A 15,875-nucleotide genomic window follows, 5' to 3' on the forward strand; every position below is an offset into this window, starting at 1 on the left:
ATTACATGTGAATTGTTTGATTGCAAATTTAAAACTGGAGCACAGGGGCAAATGAAGGAAAAAAAATGTCTGTTCCAAACATTAGGAAGATCACTGTATGAACCCACACAGCTGAAGGAGTCTGTTTGCCCCATCTTTCTATGTCTATATTGAGAGTGAATTTTATAGATGTCAGCTTCAGAAGGAAGATCAGAACTTGTCATTGTTTTACAGAAAGACCATTCATTTGCTAAACAACTCTTCAGCGCCTTATTTTCTGGAATTCTGGAAGAAGTGAAGAAATTTAAGACAACCACTGAAATTAATAGCATTGCCAAAGAGCTCACGCAAAATTTTAGTTTCTTGCTGAGCAGCACAACGTCGTGTTTTCCACCATTTGTGGCCTGCATTCAGGTAAGGGCACCAATTGCTTGATGTAATTACAATTTGCAGCATGAGATTTTTATTGGGAGAGGAAAGTTGCCTCCTGTCAATCAAACCATTTAATGTAAGTCCTCCATTGTTTGTCATGTTGATGGGCTGTGTACGGCCCGTCACCCCAAGTCCAAAGCCCGCTGCGCAGCTCAGACGGCAAAGTCCTCCTCAGCGACAAGATCTCCATCCTCAACCGATGGTCAGAACACTTCCAATCTCTTTTCAGTGCCAACCGCTCAGTCCAAGATTCCGCCCTGCTCCAGCTCCCTCAACAGCCCCTAAGGCTAGAGCTGGATGAGGTTCCCACCCTGGATGAGACATATAAAGCAATCGAACAACTGAAAAGTGGCAAAGCAGCAGGTATGGATGGAATCCCCCCAGAAGTCTGGAAGGCTGGCGGCAAAACTCTGCATGCCAAACTGCATAAGTTTTTCAAGCTTTGTTGGGACCAAGGTAAACTGCCTCAGGATCTTCGTGATGCCACCATCATCACCCTGTACAAAAACAAAGGCGAGAAATCAGACTGCTCAAACTACAGGGGAATCACGTTGCTCTCCATTGCAGGCAAAATCTTCGCTAGGATTCTACTAAATAGAATAATACCTAGTGTCGCCGTGAATATTCTTCCAGAATCACAGTGCGGCTTTCGCGCAAACAGAGGAACCACTGACATGGTCTTTGCCCTCAGACAGCTCCAAGAAAAGTGCAGAGAACAAAACAAAGGACTCTACATCACCTTTGTTGACCTCACCAAAGCCTTCGACACCGTGAGCAGGAAAGGGCTTTGGCAAATACTAGAGCGCATCGGATGTCCCCCAAAGTTCCTCAACATGATTATCCAACTGCACGAAAACCAACAAGGTCGGGTCAGATACAGCAATGAGTTCTCTGAACCCTTCTCCATTAACAATGGCGTGAAGCAAGGCTGTGTTCTCGCACCAACCCTCTTTTCAATCTTCTTCAGCATGATGCTGAACCAAGCCATGAAAGACCCCAACAATGAAGACGCTGTTTACATCCGGTACCGCACGGATGGCAGTCTCTTCAATCTGAGGCGCCTGCAAGCTCACAGCAAGACACAAGAGAAACTTGTCTGTGAACTACTCTTTGCAGACGATGCCGCTTTAGTTGCCCATTCAGAGCCAGCTCTTCAGCGCTTGACGTCCTGCTTTGCGGAAACTGCCAAAATGTTTGGCCTGAAAGTCAGCCTGAAGAAAACTGAGGTCCTCCATCAGCCAGCTCCCCACCATGACTACCAGCCCCCCCACATCTCCATCGGGCACACAAAACTCAAAACGGTCAACCAGTTTACCTATCTCGGCTGCACCATTTCATCAGATGCAAGGATCGACAATGAGATAGACAACAGACTCGCCAAGGCAAATAGCGCCTTTGGAAGACTACACAAAAGAGTCTGGAAAAACAACCAACTGAAAAACCTCACAAAGATAAGCGTATACAGAGCCGTTGTCATACCCACACTCCTGTTCGGCTCCGAATCATGGGTTCTCTACCGGCACCACCTACGGCTCCTAGAACGCTTCCACCAGCGTTGTCTCCGCTCCATCCTCAACATCCATTGGAGCGCTTACACCCCTAACGTCGAAGTACTCGAGATGGCAGAGGTCGACAGCATCGAGTCCACGCTGCTGAAGATCCAGCTGCGCTGGATGGGTCACGTCTCCAGAATGGAGGACCATCGCCTTCCCAAGATCGTGTTATATGGCGAGCTCTCCACTGGCCACCGTGACAGAGGTGCACCAAAGAAAAGGTACAAGGACTGCCTAAATAAATCTCTTGGTGCCTGCCACATTGACCACCGCCAGTGGGCTGATAACGCCTCAAACCGTGCATCTTGGCGCCTCACAGTTTGGCGGGCAGCAACCTCCTTTTAAGAAGACCGCAGAGCCCACCTCACTGACAAAAGGCAAAGGAGGAAAAACCCAACACCCAACTCCAACCAACCAATTTTCCCTGCAATCGTGTCTGCCTGTCCCGCATCGGACTTGTCAGCCACAAACGAGCCTGCAGCTGACGTGGACTTTTTACCCCCTCCATAAATCTTCGTCCGCGAAGCCAAGCCAAAGAAAGAAGCGTAAAATGTGATTATACAATAATAATAGCTCTTTGTCAAAAGTAATTGTTTGAACTTTACTGAAAACCATATTTGTTCAGTTACTTTATTATGTTGTATGCACTGAGCTGAATAAAGTGATCAAAATATTTCAGCAGGTAAAGAAGCATTGATTATTCATTAGATCTGATTAAAGACCATTGAATTGAAAAGATAACTCCATTTTCCTCTCCACTGTTGCCACTTGACCTTCTGAGTATTTAGAATAACCATTCTCAATGGGAGCCTGTTGGCGCTCCCTGGGGGCCACTGCACATTTAAATAAAAGCTTTGTTTTCTTTTCACCTCAGATAACATAAATATTCCTTCTTTACAGGGGAGGGGCTCATAAACTTTGAGCAGCGTCCAAGGATGGGGGGGGGGGGGGGATAAGTGGAAAAAAAGGTTGAGAATGGCTGATTTGGAACATAGAACATTGCAGCACAATACAGGCCCATCGGCCTACATGCTGCACCAACCTATGTAAACCATATTGGTAATCTAAACCTTCCCTACCTCACACCCATAACCCTCTATTTTTCTTGTATCCATTTACCTATCTAAGTGTCTTTTCATTACTCTTTGTGTAAAAAAAATACTCCCAAGTCTCTCATAAACATTCCTCCCCTCACCTTAAACAGAGGTAAATCTCCTCTCCACCCTCTCCAAAGCTTCCACATCCTTCCTGTAATTAGGCAACTGGGACTGAACACAATATCCCTATTGTGGTCTAACCAGAGATTTATAGAGCTGCAACATAAACCCAATGCTCTTGAACTCAATCCTTCACTAATGAAGGCCAGCATATCATTGGGCCTTCTTAATTGCCCTATCAACCTGCACGACAGCCTTGATGGATCGACAAATTTGGACCTCAAAGTCCCTCTGTTCTTCCACACTGTTAAGCATCCGACCATCAGCCATGAACTCCACCTTCAAGTTCGGCCTTCCAAAATGCATCACTTCACACTTCGGATTGAACTTCATCTGCCATTTTTCCACCCAACTTTTGCATTCTTGCTATATCCTGTTGTAAACTACAGCAGCCTTCTACACCATCCACAACACTTCCAACCTTCATGGCATCTGCAAAGTTACTGACCCCATCCTCCACTTCTTCATCCAGATCATTAATAAAAATCACAAAGAGCAAGGGTCTCAGAACAGATCCCTGCAGAACTTCACTTGGCACTGACCTCCAGGCAGAACATGTTCCACCCACGACTACCTTCTGCTTTCTGGAGACAAGCCAATTCTGAATCCACTCAGCCAAGGTTCCTTGCATTCCATGCCTCATGACTCATGAGTTTCTAAATGAGTCTATCATGGTGGAAACCATGTCACGTACAGTAAGTACCTCACTAAAATCTATAGATTTCACATCTTTCACCCTACTATCAATAATTTCTTTTTTCACTTCCTCAAATCTCACAATTAGGCTCTTGAGGCATGACCTTCATCTTACAAAGCCATGCTGACTATCCCTGAGAAGACTATACTTTTCTAAATGCTCGTATGTCCTGTCCCTAAAAATTCTCCCCAACAATTTACCCACCATTGACGCAAGATTCACTAGTCCATAATTCCCAGGATTCTTCGTTTTACCTTTTTTAAACAAAGGAATTATATTTGCCGTTCTTCAATCCTCTGGTACCTCCCCTTGGCCAGAGAGGATGCAAATATTATTACCAACACCCCAGCAATCACTTCCTGTAGTAAACCTGGGATATGTCTCATCCGGTCCCAGGGACTTACCAATCCAAATGTTTTTAAGAAGATCCAGAACTTTCTTTTTTTAACCTCAACATTCCCAGCACTAAAGCTTTTACTATACTGTCCTTGCATTGATCAAAGTCAAATTTCCTGCGGTTTATATTTCCTTTTTGATATGTATGAATATACCATTTTGTGGTTTTCTTTGATATTGCTCCAATGAAATCAAAGGGAAGAGGAAAATGAGCAGAGAAAGGGATGTGGTGCCAAAAACACAGTTAAAGAAGTGTTCAAATGGAACAGAGAGGGATGTAGCATGGTAGGGAGAACTATATAGTGTGGTTTCTGCCTTTCATTGGCTGGTTCATTTGTGCCAGAACAAAAAATCTTGCTCTCAATGTCAATAAGACCATGGAGCTCACTGGATTTTAGGATGGGGAAGCTGAGGGACCATACAGTTGTCCACATTGATGGGACAGAGGTGGAGAGGGTCACTACTTTGAAGTTCCAGGGAGTCCAGATATTGGAAGATCTCTCCTGGGCCTAGCACATTGAGGCAACAGTGAAGAAGGCATACCAACACCTCTGCTTTCTGAGAAGTCTGAGAACATTTGGCATGTTGTCAAACTTCTGCAAGTGCACTGTGGAAAGTGTACTGACTTGTTGCATCAGGCTGCAGAGGTAACAAATGTACCCGAGTGTATGACAGGCTCTGATCTCACATCCATTGAAGACATCTATCTGTGTAAAGCAATACCTTAAGAAGGCAGCTAACATCATAAAGGACCCTCATCACCCTGATCACAGTCTCTTCTCACTGCTATCTTCAATGAGCAGGTACAGAAGCCTGAAGTCAGCACCTCTAGGTTTCAGAACAGTTTTTCAATCAGACTCTTACTATTTGCTACTCATACACTATTCCGTCACCACAAAAAGACGTGCCTAAATATTGAAATGCCACTTTTTTTCTTGTACTACTGTAATTGTGAATACATTATGTTTCCAAATATCTGAAATGCTCAGGACCGGACATGTAACGGTTAACTGCATTTTCCAGATAGCTGATCTGCAGACCAGTTTAAGCAGCAGAATACTTGTATTGGCCGTCGATCATCCCAACACCTCCCCACTGCCACTGCCCAAGCTCCCCGACACCTCCCCATTGCCGTCACGGAACCTGTCCAGGCACCCGAGGTCACTGTTTAGATCCCTGTTCAGTAGCATTGGCATTATACTTGTATCAGTGGTTAAAATAATAACAAAGAACAAGGGTGAAATAGATTAGTGAACAAGGGTGTCAAGCATGAAATAAAATTTAATTCTTGCCTTGAGTACATGAGAACTCCATTGGATTCAAAATGGCGCTAACAGCACGTCAGAGTCTCACTTGAGTACAGCAGGTAAAAAAAAATACAACTTGTCATGTAATGTCACCGCCGAAATTTTTCGCAGCTTTTGGATAATTGGAAACATACTGTATTTATTATCTATATTTTATATTTACTCGTTTCTGTATAGTAATTTAATGCATACTATTGGAGGTTTTTTTTGTTTACCAAATACCTGTTTGGCTGTAGTAAGAATTTTCTCCATTTGTACATTGTATTTAGGTATATGGCAATAAATTCATTAATCAGTTTCATTGTACCTGTTTAATTGGAAAAAAAGTGATTAACATTGGTTTTAATTTGTTTTGTTTTACAAGGATATGAGCTTTCAACACCCAATTCTGCTGAATCTTGATCCCGCTCTTATCAGCTCAACCTCCTTAGTTAGTTTACAACAACCAATGGGAATTCTGCTTTTGGAGCTGAGTTTGATGCACCACACTCCTCAGGAGGAACCACCAGCAAAGAGGGCACGAGGCACAAAGCAACATGCTCCTGACACTAACCTATGGGTGGAGCTTGCTAAGTAAGCCTTTGTTTGATTGGTGATATGGTGAAACTACCTGTTAGAATTGCACACTTTCTTTTTGTGTTGTCTTCATTATCTTCCTTTTCCATCCAAATCCACTTTGTCTTGTCACAATTCTTTCTGAATATTCTGAGAGTCTAGGATTGACCTGTCCATTGTGAAATATTATTACCTGAGCAATCAGGGTAATTTATGAATCAATCATTACTTGAACGTGATTTTGGAAAGCTGTGAATGCATGAACATTGATCTTTTTGCAGATTGTACCGATCGATAGGAGATTATGATGTCCTGCATGGTATCTTTAGTGAAAAAATTGGTACAAAGCCCATCACTCAAAAAGCCCTTTTGGCAGAAGCTAAGAATAATTACGTGGAGGCTGTACGGTTATACGAACAGGTAAAAGTGGTTGTAAGGAATGAGTTGTTTGGAGATGAATGATTAGTTGCACCTAGCCCGAGACGCAAGCTCAGTCCACAAATGCTGTTGACTTTGCAACTGCCTTCCACAAAGTGAAGCAACCTCTGAATGGCAATTATGCTATAGATGGCAGAGTCCACAACAGGGAATGAATGCCTTGATATCCACAAACCACCCCTGAAGCCTTCTGACACCATGGGCTGTCACAATTTAGAATATTCACATTATTCTAAAGCATTAGAAAAATATAACAATAAATATATTTAACATAATGTAAATAAAGTTAAGACCATTAATGTTAATTATAAGACAGATCATGCAAAAGCAGCTTATCCAAATTATTTTATATAAAGGTCAACATCTGCATTTAAACAAATAGAGGATGCTAGACCTGCCAGTTCTGATGGGAAAGAATCAAAGTTTACCCAGTACCTCCACTCGGAATGCTGCTGTGTCTAAACTGTCTGATGTGTGCATGCAGCCAGAACTCTGTTCTTCATGGAATTGCCCTCTTATCACCAGCAATCATTTCAGATCTCGAGATAAAGGCAGAAGTATTTTCACAGGTGTATCTCTGCAGAAATGCAATGATTTAGCCTCAATGATGTAATCATTTTTTATGTACATTACAACTCCAAGTATCCAAAATGGTTAGGACCTGGTCTATGTTGGATAATTTTTTTTGTTGGAGAACTGGTTATTTTTTAAAAAACAGCCCAATATCAACACCAAATCATTTGTAACAGTGTTCAAACAACAACAGACAACAAGGAAAGCTTTTTTAAGCATTAAAATAATGTTTAATTATCACCAAAAGAATGCTGGCCGCTGCTGATCACTGACATCTCCCCACCGAGGCCCTGCTCATGCCAGGAGAGGTTGTTTCAGAGACTGGAATTCCTCAGGGATCACCACTAAAGCATGGATTTTCATAAATATGTAGATAAATGATTTGGACTTGAATGTGCAGGGCACCTTTTTCAAATCTACAAATGACAACACTTAGAGAAACAAGGAAAGATAAGGAAAACAGTAATAGACTTCCACTGGCTGGTGGAATGGATGGATAGGAAGATGAACGTCAGAGAAATGTGAAGTGTTATATTTCCCATCTGGTGCCCATTCTCCTTGATGACACTGGGATAAAGGATTCTTCTGATTGCTTGCGGCTGGGAGACAGCGGCGTGCAGTTTGAGAGGGAGAGTCAATAGTGGAAGGTAAAGAAGAAATGGAAAGAGAGAGGGGAGGGAGTTACCTGAAATGAGGACAATCGTCGTTCTAATTTCAGATTGAGTGAATTTTTTTTCAACCTGTGATGTCAGTTCAGCTCCAAAAAATGTTTTGGATAAATGAGGATTTTGGAGAATCCAATTTCAGATAATCGGAATTGTACTGGACCATGATGATCAGTTACGCGTTCTGTTTAGACCACAGTTTCTTGATAATGTACTCCCTTCGTGTATTGTTTACCTATAATATGATTAGTAAAAAGATTGGAAAAAAGAAAGAAAGACCACATTGATAAGTTGAAAGCACAGGTTTACTTTGTGAATGTTACCAATATTTTTTGCCTGTCTCAGCTTCTACTGAGATGTCAGTTCAGTGGTTATATTTAAAATGGTCACAATGGAGAAAAAGGGCCTTTCAGCCCATACTGTCTCTGTGTAAGAGGGATCCTTGCCTTTAGTTCCATAAATGAATTTCCTTTCCAAAATGTACCCATCTAACCTTTTAGATGCTGCATTTGAATTTACTTCTGCTGCCCTGGCCCCCCAAACAAATTTGCCTCTTCTCTTCATATTCTGTGAATGGAATATACAGTACTTTTATACTCTGTTCTTGTACTCATTTCAGAACTTTGTTCTCTGATTTATATTGCCATTTCTCATTCTTATCAAAATATAACACTTCACATTTCTCTGACGTTCATCTTCCTATCCATCCATTCCACCAGCCAGTGGAAGTCCATTACTGTTTTCCTTATGTTTCCTTGTTTCTCTAAGTGTTGTCATTTGTAGATTTGAAAAAAGTGCCCTGCACATTCAAGTCCAAATCATTTATCTACATATTTATGAAAATCCATGCTTTAGTGGTGATCCCTGAGGAATTCCAGTCTCTGAAACAACCTCTCATTACCAATTCTGGTTTTATTACCACTCAGTTTTCTACCCGTGCCTATCCCTTGATGGTAAACCTGTTTGTGACACTTTATCAGATGTCAATACTTATCATCTCAGCCTCATTGATCCTTCTCCAATATCTAATTAACTGCATGTAAAATAATCTCATAATGATCTTACATGCACCTGTTCCTTTCTGCAGATCAAACAGGCATTCATTTAGCCCCCAGTTAACTGCTGTGAATAACAAGTTAAATGTAACATGCAGAAATTAGTCACATGTTCAAGCTTTAAATAATCAATGCCCTCGACATTCAAAAAATGCACAGAGGGAAACTCATGGGATAAAGGACACAAAAGTGCTGGAGAAAACTCAGCAGCTCCCACAGCATCCATAGGGCAAAGATATATAACCAACGTTTTGGGCTTCAAATTTTTCTTGTTTCACTTCATTGAATAAAGGAGTTTGTACCAGCATGGATAGAGATCTAGGTGAATGGTTGTGAAACTTGATGTATTACATTTTAATAAGATGAATGAGGAGAGGCAATATACAAAAGAGGTATCAGCAGATATTAGTGCATTTAATTTACTGAATGTGAGAAAGCATTTTAAAGAGCATACAAATTTTGAGATTTACAAGTAGAGGCAAGGAGAATAAGATAAAAGAAGTCATAAAGAACATGTATCCAAAAAAAAACACTTGATTTAATTTTAGTATTCGAAATTGGCTTTCCCTGATTGATCCGAGTGCTCATTCTATCCCATATCCACCACCTACTCATCTCTTTTTAGCTCAAGCAGATCAATTAATTTTCCTTTGTTGAGACTCCAGAAACATCATCTTCTTTGGGAAGGATGAACACTGACTACCTCAGCCTTGAACTTCTCACCTTTTCCTTTTTGATTTTTGATAAGACCCTCTTCTCTTCCAACCCATTTTTGTGTATGTGCCTATAAAATAGTTTTGATTCCCTTTATGGTTTTTCCCTGCGATCTTTTGGTTTTTTTTGCCTCACTTATTTCCTTTTTCACTACTTCCCTGATCTCTCTATAATTAGCCTTGTTCTCACTTCTGTTAGCAACTTGGCATCTGTGATTTTTTTTTCCCCCTCTTTCTCATGCTGTATTTTCCACTCATTTTTTAAATTAACCAGAGAACTCTGGCTTTAATTTACTGATCTTTTCTGTCACAGGATGTAGTTGAAACATTTTATCCTTCAAGGCTGTTTTTTTAATCGTAGTTTATGTGCTAAACTTTGATGTTGATTTTCTCAGATGAGATCAGTTCTCAGACATTGAAACTTGACACTTTTCTAATTTACACTTGAAGTTAGGTGCTCTTTATTCTTGTACCCATAGCTATTCAAAATTGTTATTAGGATCATTAAGGTGAATGAGTTTTGATACAACCTTGTTGCATTTCCACGATAACAAAAGATATCAGAATTGTACCCAGTGTTTCCTGCATAAACAAAAATAGAAGGTAAAATAAAACAGAAAAAAGAGCACATAACCGATGTCAGGTTGTTAACATAGGTGGGAACCAAGTTAATTGCTGAAAGTTCAGGGAATTTAGAAACTACGTGAAAATATGTTGGCCACACAAATAAAAGGAAATCCAAAAATTTAGGTCCATTGATAGTTCCTAATGTTTTCTCGCTAATATTTGCTCCACTTGCCCTGGGATCATGCTCACCAATTGCCAGCTTTCTTATCAGGCCAGAAATGTCCTGATCCTGCACATTATAAAGAAACTGCTCCCCTCTTTGCCTCTTATTATTGCTACCCAGTATATATTCAGATAGTTGAGGCCCTACCATTGTCATTGCTCTCTGCCTTTCCACATTTTTGTCATTTCTCTGCTTTTCACAAATCTTTCCAATGGTGAGCACCACTTTGGTTTCTGAACTGTTACCAACACACAGATTTTGCCATTGATGGTACCAGCACATTATCTTTCTACTGTCACAAGATCAAACCAGGAACCACAAAGAAGGCATATCACACAGGGATAAAGATGAACAATTACTTTATTAACAAAAAATTTGCCTTCGAACTTTAATTCAAAATCCCTCCTTTTATAACAATGCCCACTGGTTAATATGCAAATTTCTATAATAGTGTAAAACTAATAAATTCCCCAGCCTAAATATAACATATGTAATTAAAGTCCAAGTTATATTTCCAACCAGCCCACAGAAATAAAACTTAGACACAAAACACACAAGACTCACAAAACTTCGATCTCAATTGAAGCAAAGATCGTAAACAAAATTCAGTTTGTTTTGTAAACTGAAGCCAAAAGATCTTTGAGAATGTACTGACAATAACCACACCAGCAATGTGAGTATAAGATAGCTTTAATAAACTAATATCTACACTAAGAGGTCTTGTCTCTCTGCAAGACGAACCTGGAATGCTAGACTGTGGCTCTGGACTGCTTTATATACAAGGTCACTGGGATGACCCCTGGTGACCTAGTGGTGGAATTACATATCAACACATTCACCCTCCTTAAAAAAATTGTTATTTCCCCCCCCCCCCCCCCCGACCTCCTTCCCTTGTTTGTAAGTTCATAAGTCCAAAATTTTTCGTGGCTTCCGTTGCCTTCTGGACTTCCGCAGTAGTGGTATAGGGGTGGGGAGTGTGGTCTGCCTTTCGGCCTTTCTTAGTGGAGGTGTGGGAGTGGGAAGTACTGGTTGGTCACGTGGCCATGTGGGCTGGGGATCCTCTTGTATGGGATTAGGTCCTGCCATCAAGCCTAGGGTGGTGATATTTTGTGGGGCAGGTGTACCCAGGGTCCTGATTTCCGGGATGGGTGGTATAGTTCTCTGGGGTGACTCGATGGACAACTGCTCTAGTGACTGCTGCTGAGCTCCTTGTTGATCCGTATACATCTGTGTTTCCTCCACGTTGTTCACACATCCGGCTGGCACGAGATCCCTGTGGCCACCGAGTCTTCTCTTCCATCTGGGAATGTGATGAAGGCGTACTGAGGGTTCGCGTGCCTCAACTCCACTTGATCCACCAGCGGGTCTGCTTTGTGGGGTCTGCAGTGCTTCTGGAGGAGAACAGGTCCCGGTGTCATCATCCATTTAGGCAGCACTGTGCCCGTCGTGGCTTTCCTTGTGAAAGAAAAGATACGGTCATGTGGGGTCATGTTAGTGGCAGTACACAACAAAGAACGTATAGAGGGTAGGGTTTCTGGCAACACTTCTTGCCATCTAGTAACAGGCAAGTCTTTTGCTTTTAAAGACAAAAGGACCGTTTTCCAGATAGTGGCATTTTCCCTTTCGACTTGTCCATTCCCCGTGGAATTCTAACTTGTAGTGCGGCTGGTAGCAATCCCTCTCTCGTGCAGGTACTGCTGTACTTCTGCGCTCATGATTGCAGCATCCCTGTCTGTGTGTATGTAATTCAGGTACCCAAATATGCTGAAGATGGGATGGAGGCATTTTATAACAGTGGCTGCTGATACATCAGAACTCGGGATTGCGAAGAGGAAACAGGAATATTCATCTATTACGTTTAGGAAATAGACATTTCTATTATTGGATGGGAACAGGCCTTTAAAATCAAGGCTGAGGCACTCAAAAGGTTTGGTAGCTTTTATCAGGGTGGCTTTGCCTGGCCAGTAAAATCACGGTTTGCATTCCCATAGATGGGGCAGCTCTTGTTCATCGACCTCACTTCCTCTACCGAAAATTGAGGTTTTGGGTTTTAATGAAGTGAAACAGTCCAGTGACCCCCAGGTGGCCCAGCTCGTTGTGCAAGCTCTTTTACTGGGACATGTGTTTAAGGATAGCACAAGTCCCTCTGGACAGCGCGTCCGGGGACTCATTGAGTTTCCCGGGGCGATACAGTATAGAATGTCGTAGTTAAATGTAGACAATGCTATCTGCCAGCGCAGGATTTTGTCATTCTTAATTCTCCCCCTGTTCTGGTTATCGAACATAAAAGCCACAGACCGTTGGTCCGTGATGAGGGTGAAGTGTTTGCACACCGGATAATGTCACCAGTGCCTTACTGCTTCCACAATGGCTAGGGCCTCCTTCTCTACTGCTGAGTGTCTTACTTCTGACCTTTATAGGGTCCGTCTTGGTTTAGAGTGGCTGCCAGAGCCAAATCGGATGCATCCGTTTCTACTTGAAATGAGATCGACTTATCTATGGACCGCATGGTACCTTTGGTGATATGGTCACTGATGTCCCTGAATGCTCTGGTGGCTGCTGGGCACAGTGGGAAAACTGAGGCTTTTTATAAGTGGGTGGGCCCTGTCGGCGTAGTTGGGGACCCATGGTGCGTAGTAAGCGAAAAGTCCCAAACACCTTTTTAGTGCTTTCAGTGTGTGTGGCACTGGGAGGTCCAGGAGAGGACGCATACGGGCTGGGTCTGGGCTGATTTCCTCGTTCTGCACTATGTAGCCCAGGATTGGCAACTTCCTGGCGCTAAAGACGCATTTGTCCCTGTTGTATGTTGGGTTCCTTTCCTCAGCTGCCTGGAAGAAGCGTTTTAAATTCGTGTCATGATCCTCCTGAGTGTGGCCATAGATTGTCACGTTGTCTAAGTAGGGGAACACCGCTTTCAGTTGGAACACATCTATTATTCGGTCCATTTCTCTCTGAAACAGGAATACACTCCATTGATGACACCAAAGGGGAGTCGCATAAATTGATAACAGTCTGCCTCAAATGCCATGTAAATGTGATCGCTGTTCCAAATGGGCAGTTGGTGGTATGCTGCCTTCAGGTCTATGGTGGAGAACACCTTATACTGCGCAATATTGTTGACCATGTCTGCTATGCATGGCAGGGGGTAGGCATCTAGTTGTGTAAATTTGTTGATTGTCTGGCTGTAATCCAATACTATGTGCAGTTTTTCTCCTGACTTTACTACAACCACCTGGGCTCTCCAGCGGCTGGTGCTCTGCTCTATGATGCCCTCCTGTAGTAGCCTGCGGACCTCTGTCCTAATGAAAGCTCTGCCCCTCGGGCTATACTCCTGCTCTTTGTGTCTATTGGGGTCAGGTGTGTGAACAGCGGAGGGGGTTCTATGTTCAGGACAGACAGTCTGCAGCGTTGTTTCTTCGTAAGGCGTAGTGAGGGGTGAGGCCCATTGTGCACTATTGTAATGCTTTCTAACTGGCACTGAAAATCTAACCCCAATAGTACCGGGGCACTGAGGTGAGGGAGTACTAGTAATTTGAACCCTTTGTATTTTGTGCCCTGGATTTCTAGAGTAACCCTGCAAAACTGTTTTACCTCAAGGCTGCTGGCTGCTAACAGGATCCAGTGCTCACTCGGGCGTGTGGGGAGGGAAAGGTGGTTGACTAATGCCTGGTCAATAAAACTTTCAGTGCTTCCACAATCTATTAAGCAATTTACCCTCACATCATTAATTTTGATGCACACAGTGGCATCAGATAAATTGTGTGGACTTGCTCCTTCGTGTTCTTCTATCTGATAGTACTCGGTGTCATATTCATCTCCTGAAGACTGTGTCCTCTGCTCTGTAGCATTTGTCCCAAGATGGCCGGCTGCACATGGCATTCTTCTTCTTCTCCTTTGTCTGAGGAGAAAGAAGAGCTTTCCTGCCTCTCATTAGCATGAGAATGGGCCTTGACTGTGGCCTTGGTGCTTCTGCAGACTTTTGCTTCTTTTTTCTTCTTCTTTGGCTTGGCTTCGCAGACGAAGATTTATGGAGGGGTATGTCCACGTCTGCTGCAGGCTCGTTGGTGATTGACAAGTCCGATGCGGGACAGGCAGGCACGGTTGCAGCGGTTGCAAGGGAAAATTGGTTGGTTGGGGTTGGGTGTTGGGTTTTTCCTCCTTTGTCTTTTGTCAGTGAGGTGGGCTCTGCGGTCATCTTCAAAGGAGGTTGCTGCCCACCGAACTGTGAGGTGCAAAGATGCACGGTTGGAGGCAATATCAGCCCACTGGCGGTGGTCAATGTGGCAGGCACCAAGAGATTTCTTTAAGCAGTCCTTGTACCTCTTCTTTGGTGCATCTCTGTCTCGGTGGCCAGTGGAGAGCTCGCCATATAACACGATCTTGGGAAGGTGATGGTCCTCCATTCTGGAGACGTGACCCACCCAGCGCAGTTGGGTCTTCAGCAGCATGGATTCGATGCTTGCGGACTCTGCCAGCTCGAGTACTTCGATGTTGGTGATGAAGTCATTCCAATGAATGTTGAGGATGGAGTGGAGACAGCGCTGATGGAAACTTTCTAGGAGCTGTAGGTGATGCCGGAAGAGGACCCATGATTCGGAGCCGAACAGGAGCGTGGGTATGACAACGGCTCTGTACATGCTGATCTTTGTGTGTTTCTTCAGGTGGTTGTTTTTCCAGACTCTTTTGTGTAGTCTTCCAAAGGCGCTATTTGCCTTGGCGAGTCTGTTGTCTATCTCTTTGTCGATCCTTGCATCAGATGAAATGTTGCAGCCGGGGTAGGTAAACTGGTTGACCGTAATCAGTTCAATGTGCCAGATGGAGATGTGGGGGGGCTGGTGGTCATGGTGGGGAGCTGGCTGATGGAGGACCTCAGTTTTCTTCAGGCTGACTTCCAGGCCAAACATTTTGGCAGTTTCCGCAAAACAGGACGTCAAGCACTGAAGAGCTGGCTCTGAATGGGCAACTAAAGCGGCATCGTCTGCAAAGACTAGTTCACGGACAAGTTGCTCCTGTGTCTTGGCGTGAGCCTGCAGGCGCCTCAGAATGAAGAGACTGCCATCCGTGCGGTACCGGATGTCAACACCATCCTCATTGTTGAGGTCTTTATTGACTTGTTTCAGCATCATGCTGAAGAAGATAGTAAAGAGCGTTGGTGCGAGGACGCAGCCTTGCTTCACGCCATTGTCATTGGAGAAGGGTTCGGAGAGCTCATTGCTGTATCTGACCATGTTTTCCACAGTTTTCCACAGTTGAAACAGACATTTTCTCTGGCAGGGCAGACGGCTCTGGGGTGCTTTCTTTGTCCACAGGAAAAGCACTTGGGACCTTCAAGATGTGCTGCTGCTGCTGTGAATTCCTGTGAGGCAGCACACTTTTCTTTTCGTGGGGCTAGAGAGTCCAGCAGTGCGACGTTTGTCCCAGCCCCAGGGTCCTGTGAGTACTCCTCCAATTCTTTCCTGGTGCTTTCTAAAGCTTCTGCAATATTCTCTGCCTCATCTAGCCCCA

General features: G+C 43.4%; 1 protein-coding gene across 3 annotated transcripts in view; it reads left to right on the forward strand.

The window, feature by feature from the left end:
* The window catches only part of prkdc (protein kinase, DNA-activated, catalytic subunit), a 287,184-nt gene that overhangs the window by 206,823 nt on the left and 64,486 nt on the right, over positions 1 to 15,875 (forward strand). For all 3 annotated transcript variants that reach the window (XM_069921531.1, XM_069921532.1, XM_069921533.1), the window contains exons 62-64: positions 214 to 393; positions 5,946 to 6,154; positions 6,418 to 6,556. In XM_069921531.1, the coding sequence (XP_069777632.1) occupies positions 214 to 393; positions 5,946 to 6,154; positions 6,418 to 6,556 (528 nt within the window). The remainder of the gene's footprint in view (positions 1 to 213; positions 394 to 5,945; positions 6,155 to 6,417; positions 6,557 to 15,875) is intronic.

Source organism: Narcine bancroftii, chromosome 2 (genome assembly GCF_036971445.1).
Source record: "Narcine bancroftii isolate sNarBan1 chromosome 2, sNarBan1.hap1, whole genome shotgun sequence".
Taxonomy (NCBI): domain Eukaryota; kingdom Metazoa; phylum Chordata; class Chondrichthyes; order Torpediniformes; family Narcinidae; genus Narcine; species Narcine bancroftii.